Source organism: Penaeus chinensis, chromosome 5 (assembly GCF_019202785.1).
Source record: "Penaeus chinensis breed Huanghai No. 1 chromosome 5, ASM1920278v2, whole genome shotgun sequence".
NCBI classification, from domain to species: Eukaryota; Metazoa; Arthropoda; class Malacostraca; order Decapoda; family Penaeidae; genus Penaeus; species Penaeus chinensis.
In genome coordinates this window covers 11,040,194-11,047,693 of record NC_061823.1, presented here as the reverse complement: position 1 = coordinate 11,047,693, position 7,500 = coordinate 11,040,194, and the positions used below count along the sequence as shown (strand labels likewise).

Genomic DNA, 7,500 nt, shown 5'->3' with positions numbered 1-7,500 from the left:
GATGATGATGATGATGATGATGATGATAATAATATTAATAGATGATGATGATAATACTAATGATGACAATAAGTATAATAATACTAATGACAATGAGAATGATAATAAAGATGTCAAAAATGATGAATATTATTATAGAAAAATCGTGACGATAAAACGATGGTTTGTGGCCGTGAATTTAAGCGGCAGCATTATATCGTTGTGTAAGTTACTTTGCTCGATAGAGACTGCGTTATAGAAAGCTTCATCCTTTCTGTATCCAAGGCATTCTCTAGCTAGATATCATTCATACTCTCTCTCTCTCTCCCTCCCTCCCTCCCTCCCTCCCTCCCTCCCTCCCTCCCTCCCTCCCTCCCTCCCTCCCTCCCTCCCTCCCTCCCTCCCTCCCTCCCTTCCCCTCTCCTTCTCTCTCTCTCCCTCCCTCCCTCCCTCCCTCCCTCCCTCCCTCCCGCCTTCCTCTCTCTCCTTCTCTCTCCCTCTCTCTCCTTCTCTCTCCCTCTCTCTCCCTCTCTCTCCTCTCTCTCTCCTCTCTCTCTCCTCTCTCTCTCTCTCTCCCTCCCTCTCCATCTCCATCTTCCTCTTTCCATCCATTCATCCACTATCTGTGTCTCCTTCTTTTCCTCCCATCTCTCCCTCTCTGTTTCCCTTCCGTCCTCCCTCTCCCACCCACCCACCCTTCCTCCTTTTCTGTCCACCTCATTTCCTCCCTCTCTCTCTCATTTACTCCCTCTCAGTCTCCTTCCTTTCCTCACTCTCCTATCTACCCTCCCTTCCTCCCTTTCCTACCCTGCCTCTTTTCTTCCTTCTTCCACCTACTCTCCCTCCTTCTCCCATCCTCCTTCCCTCTCTCTCGTTCCTTCCATCTCCTCCCTCCCTCTCTCTTCTGACTCTCTCCCTCTCCTCACTCTCTCCCTCTCCTCACTCACTTTCTCCTTCTCCTCACTCACTTTCTCCCTCTCCTCACTCACTTTATCTCTCTCTCTCTCCCTCCCTCCCTCCCTCCCTCCCTCCCTCCCTCCCTCCCTCCCTCCCTCCCTCTCCCTCCCTCCCTCCCTCCCTCCCTCCCTCCCTCTCTCTCTCTCTCTCTCTCTCTCTCTCTCTCTCTCTCTCTCTCTCTCTCTCTCTCTCTCTCTCTCCCTCTCTCCTTACTTTCACACCATTACAGTTCACCTTTAGCCTCAACCTTTAGTCCTTAGTTTCTCATACCCCCCTTCCCCCTCCCCCTTTCTCCTCTCTCCCCCATGCTCTTCACCCCTCTCTCTCCCCCTCTTCTCCATTCCCTCCCTCCTTCCTCTCTTCTCTGTCCTCTCTTCTCTGTCCTCTCTCTCCTCTTCCATTCTTCTCCATTCCGTCCCTCCTCTTCCCCTCTCCCCTTCTCCACTTCTCCACTTCTCCCCTTCTCCTACCCTTACCCTATGCCCCCTTCTTGTGCATCCTGCCCCCCCCCCCCCCTCCCTCCTCTCCCGTCACCTACAACCCTGGGGCTGTACCGTGCACCCACAGCCATATAAATGAAAGGGAATCGTGACTTCGGTTTTAGCTTACGTATTCGTTGTTTTTTTTGTTTCGTCGCCGTGGTCATCATCGTCATCGTTGTTCTTATCAACATCAACATTAACATCAACTTCAACTTCAACAACAATAGCAAAATCAACAGCAACAGCATCAGCATCAGCAACAGCCAACATCATCGTCCATAACAACATTATCATCATTATCGTCGTCGTCATCATCATCATCAACAGCTACATCTTCACGCTCAACATCAGCATAATTAACAGTCTTAAACCCGTTGACATCAATTATTAGCTTCCTTCGCGTTTTTTTACCCCGTTTTTTGTCCATATTGTTATTCTTTTTAAAATTGTTTTGTTACCACCAAGCTTTCATTTAAATATGGAATGATTCCGATTATGAAAGATATGAAAGATAACATTTCGTATTGAGTTTAACTGCACATTATTTCTTTCACAGAGATTTAATGAGGCAAAAAAAAAAAAAAAATTTAATGAGGCTAATAGAGATTTAATGAGGCTAAAAGAGAGTGAAAAGGGATGGGATTCTCTAAATATACCGACTTGGACATTCGGGTCCGACTCTTCAAAAAGTGTGTAAACAAAAAAAAAAATGGGGGTTTTTTTTATATAAAATTTTTTTTTTTAGGGGGGGGGTTTGATTGCTAACCAATCCCCTTCCCTCACTACCTCCCTTCCACCCTGTTTCCCCCTCTCCCCTCCCCCCCCCCCCCCCCCCCCCCCCCTCCCCCCTCCCCCCCTCCTCCCTCCCCCCCCCCCCCTCCCCCCCCTCTTCCACCTCTCTCCCTCCCCCCCTCCTCCCTCCCCCCTCTTTTCCCCCTTTCCTCTCTCCCCACTTCCTCCCTCCTTCCCCTTTCCCCCCCCCTTTCCCTCCCCCCCCCTCCCCCTCCCCCCTTCCTCCCTCCTCCCTTCCTCTCTCCCTCCCTCCCCCCCTAACCTACCTACCTACCTCCCCCCCTCCCTTCCTCTCTCTTTCTTTCTTTACTCCTACTCCCCCTCTCCCCCCCCCTTCCACCCTCTCTCCCTCCTCCCCTCTCTCCCTCCCCCCTCCCTCCCCCCCCCTCCCTCCCCCCCTCTTCCCCTTCCTCCCTTTCCTTCCCTGACTCCCCCCTTTTCCCCACTTCCCCCTCCCTTCCCACATACCCTAACCCCAGCCTCTCTCTCTCTCTCTCCTCTTACCTTTTCCCCCTTAAGCCTCTTCCCGCCTGAATTGGTTTCTATTTGGGTTTTTCGAAAATTTCCAATTACCCCCCCCCCCACCTCCTCCCTCACCATCCTCTTCCTCCCCTCTTTCCCCAGCGTCTTCAACCGTCCCCCCTTCCCCCACCATCGTTTCCCGCATCATCATCTCCCTCCCCCTCCCCCACCACCTTCTCCTTCTCCCTTCCCCATCGTCTTCTCCCTCCCCCTTACCACCCCCCTCCTTATCCCAACCTCCTCTGCCTTTTACCCCCTCCCTCCCCCCTCCATCCGACCTCCTCCCCCCTCCCTCCCCCCTCCACTCCCCTCCATCCGACCTCCTCCACTTGATCTTCCTTACTGCCACTTAAGACGTCCTTTGATTTTAAAAACCCCATTTTTTGGGTTAAATTTTGGGGCCACTTTTCGGTTTCCTCTCTCTCTCTCTCTCTCTCATCCTCTCCTCTCTCTCTCTCCTCTCTCTCTTCTCTTTTTCTCCTCTCTCCCCTCTCTCTTCTCCTCTCTTGTTTTCTCTCTCTCTCTCTCTCTCTCCCTCTCTCTCTCCCCTTCTTCTCTCTCTCCTCTTCTCTCTCTCCCTCTCTCCCTCCCTCCCCTCCCTCCCCCCCCCCTCCCCCTCCCCCCTCCCTCCCTCCTCCCCCCCCCTCCCTCCCTCCCCCCTCCCTCCCTCTCTCTCCCCTCCCTCTCTCTCTCTCCCCCCCCCCCTCCCTCCCTCTCCCCTCCCCCCCTCCCCTCCCTCTCCCCTCGTCCTCTCTCTCTCCCCCCCTCCCTCCCCCCCCCTCCCCCCTCCCTCCCTCCCTTCCCCCCCCCCCACGTTTATCTTTCCTTTCTATTTCGCTTTACTCTCTCTCATGCGGGCACCCTCCCCCCCCACCCACACACATAACAATTTTATTGGCTAATTATATTTTGTGTGTGTGTGTGGTGTGTGTGTTGTGTGTGTGTGTGTGTGTGTTGGTATATCACACAACCCACCCACACACACACACACACCAACACACAAAACCAAAAAAAAAAAAAAACACACACACACACACCACACCCCCAAAAACACCATAATAATTTAAAAACCCACCCTATAATATGAAAACCCTATTTTTAAAACATTAAATTCCCCCCTTCTTATCCCACTCCCCTCGCTCTACCCTACCGATTTTTTTTAAACAAACCCACAATTTTAATTTGCTTTTAAAAATTTCCTTTTTTGGGTATATTCCCCCCTCCCCCCCCCCCCCTTCTCTCTCTTTTTTCCTCATTTTTTTTTTCCTCCTGTTATCTATCTATTTACTATTTGTCTATCTTTATCTATTTATGCTTCACCCCCCCCCCCCCCGTTTCTCTTCTCCCCCCTCTCTCCCCCTTTCCTCTCTCCCTCCCTTTTCTCTCTGCATGTAAAATTTGTATGATATATGCACACAATATACACAAACAAAAACCACACAACACACACCAGAGAGAGAGAGAGAGAAGAAGAGAGAGAGAGAAAAGGAAGAGAGGAGGAGAGAGAGAGGGGAGAGGGAGGGGGAGAGGGAGGGGGGGTGTGCGCGGTGTGAAATTTAACGTAAGGCATTTAACACGTTTTCGGGGAAAGTGCCGTAAATAATACGAACAAAAGGGGGAGTAACGAAGCCGCCCAATTTACTTTTTATTGCCCAGTTTTTAGCACGACCCCACGTGATCTACCGATTAAACGCAAGATAAAAGTTATCGCTATTTCCACCCCTCCTCTTCACACACATTCCCTACCGCGCCCTTTGCCGAATTTCCATCTCTTGCGTCGACACGCTAAACTCACGGCAAAATTTCAAGCCATACAAATGCAAACCGGGAAAAAAATAGGTCTTCTTTAATAATGGGGGGAAAAGAGAGAGAGAGAGAAGAGAAAGAAGAGAGAGAGAGGGAAGAGGAGAGAGAGGAGAGAGAGAGAGAGAGAGAGAGAGAGAGAGAAAAGGGAGGAAAGTGAATCAAAAATGCGTGTTTTTAGGGGGCTTTTGTAAAAATTGACTGATCGGGGCTGGTAGGAGGAGGGGGGGCCCTTACAATAAAACCCCTTTTAAGCGCCTGATTGGGCACGAAATTGTAATGAAGAGATTTTCTCCGTGCCCTTTGCTTCACTGGTGTTGAGGCTGGTTTTTTGGGGATCACCCGAGGATATTTTACGATTTTGGGAACTTGGTTACCCCCTCTCTCAAAAAATTTTTTGAGATCAGGCAAAGTCAGGCAATTTTGTGCTTGTAACTTAAATTAAGTTCGATGTGCTTGGAACCTTTACTAAGTTCGATAAATGTAGAACGTAAATTAAGTTGAACTTCGTTTTACCGTCCTTCGTCGCCAGACCGGCAAAGGGCCTTCCCTACTTCTTCCACCTGTTGACGAAAAAGCGTCAGCCACATTGTCTCCGAAACGTGTGTGCAATCTTTTTCGATCAGGGGCTGCGTTCGAGTGCATTGTGGGAGAAGAAAGGCGGAGGTGGGAGGGGCCGATGCTCGCCTCGATTGGCAGCGGAACGTGATGGCGGGAGCGAAGACGTAGGAGGAAAAATTCAAATCCTAGCAGTAAAAGAGTATTCCGTTCGGAATTTGGGCCCCATGTTTTAAAAAACCACTCCGCAAACTTTCAAGTCCATTGAAGGATCCGCGTGACGGGGGGTGAAGGACTCCGCCACCAAGGGGTTTTCCCAACAGAAAGTATCCATTATTTCCTGGCGTCCTTCTCCCTCCCTCTGTCTTCGTAAATTGGCAGCCAACGTAGCACTAATTTCCCCACAGAATTTTTCCTTCGCCGCGACGGGCAAAGCGTTCGTTTCGCAGGGCTTCGGTCGGCAGCGCAACGTCATCCGAACACCTGTAAAGATGCGTTACGTGGCACAGCGGGCCAGCCAATGGGCGGGCGGGGCGGCGACAGGTGTTCGGAAAGCTGATGTTTATGTTCTTCGTATCGATTACCGCTAGATAATGTAAAGGTTTTCTACGTGTTTGTTCCAGCCCATTTTGGAGCACCCAAGCCCAAATGCAGCATACTTTACCCGCTCGTTTCTTACCACCAGACTAACTTTTGTTATGGGCAAAGTTCAGAAATGGTTGGGCATTAACAACCCCCTTTACCTACTTTCTTGGGGGTTAATGGCGAACAAACACTAGAAACGTAAGCGTGCTAGTTGCCCCCGTGTACGTAGTCGCTTGTTCGTAAATATTAATGAAGGACGGCGATAAATCAGCCCCTGTTTCCCGGCGTACGAATAGGCGGGAGCGAGGGCGGGGGTTCCCGCCATCGCCAAGGGATGCTAAAGAAAGTGTGAAAGCTTTGGCCAAATTTCAAAAACCCCGGGGTTGTGGTTCGGCCGTTTGATGGAAAAAGTCGCTTGGGTGCTGACGCGGCCGCGCGCGCCGCCAAAACCCACACACACACACACACACAAAACACACAACCCCCACCACACAAAACACACACACAAAACACACACTTTAATGTTTTTTTCTTATTATTTTTTTATGTTAAAGTTGTTACAGCGAGATTTGATAATGAAAGAGCTAGTTTAGTTGTTTTTTCTTTCTCTGTTCATAGTAATTAGATCCGTAGGAGGGGCATGGTGTTGTAAGCAAGCATGAGTTTTATCATTTAGAAGATTTTTTTTTAAAGAATCCAGTTCCCACCCTAGAAAAAAGAAAAACATTCCAAACTATCTCCCTAAAGAAATTTAGATCGAACTTTTCAAAATCTTAAAAAAAAAATTTTCCAAAACCTCCCCCAAAAAAGTCGAAGGCCCCCCCAAACCCCGGCGCCTCCTCTTCCTTTGCACCCGACCCAAAGGGGTCTCAAATCATATCCCGAGGGGGACAAGAGCCCTTCGGGAAGCCTGGCCCCATGAAGCGCCTGTGGGCTGATACGGGTGTCCAGGAATGTTTCGGCCGCTCCAACGAGTACCACCTGAACGACTCCGCCAAGTAGTAAGTGTTGCCATGGAAAGTGTTGCCGGAGGTGGTGTTGTGTGGAAGGTGTTGACGAAAGGGGGTTTTTGGAAGGGGTTTTACATAGATGTTCCATGGGAAATGTTACGGTAATGTTGCCGAAATGTTTGGGGTGGGGGATTTGCAGGGGGGCACCCAGGAAGGGTTTTAATGGGAAGTGTTGCCGTGTTTTACAAAGAAATTGCAATAGAGGTTTCGCGTGTTTTCTGGGTACTTTCAGGGGCGTTCATGCGCCGAAAAACATTTAAAACTTTTTTTGGGGGGCTTTGCGTTACGTTCCCTGTGCTTGCTTTATCAATACAGAGAGCTTGAGGGCCTGTGCGTGTGCGTGTGCATGTATATGTGAGGGAGGGGGAGGTACGGGGCGCCCTTTCTTGCGTGTAAGATCGGGCCCCTTTGGGGGATCGTGATTTTACAGTACATGCATATAAATGAACTAAACAATTTACTTGTATAAAAACATTAAAAAATGGGGGAATTTTGAAACACTTTGCTCTGAAACATTTTTTTCAAATTTATGGGTGATGAATGTGTGAATCCTCGTTAAGCAGTTTTAATAAACAGAGCAACTTTTATCGCATCATAAACTGTGATTGGCTTGTAATGATCTGCACAACTGAAACAATGTTTAGAACAATAATTAAAATCTCGCACGTTTTTTCTGTGGATATTTGCTACACCCTAGTTTAAAACCATTTTGGGGCGAACGCCCGCTCCCGATTGCAAAAACTTTATTTTTGCAAGCAATATAACGCAAATGAAATAATTTGTCATTAGTTAATGGAATTTTTGCTTGCATG

The 7,500-nt window shown here is 49.1% G+C and overlaps 1 protein-coding gene across 1 annotated transcript in view; it reads left to right on the top strand.

Moving 5' to 3' along the window:
- LOC125025971 (guanine nucleotide-binding protein G(o) subunit alpha) overlaps positions 1-7,500 on the top strand; it is a gene marked incomplete in the record, with an annotated part of 81,279 nt that overhangs the window by 58,993 nt on the left and 14,786 nt on the right. Inside the window, 1 exon segment of the mRNA XM_047614332.1 lies at positions 6,595-6,679. Coding sequence (XP_047470288.1) covers positions 6,595-6,679 — 85 coding nt within the window.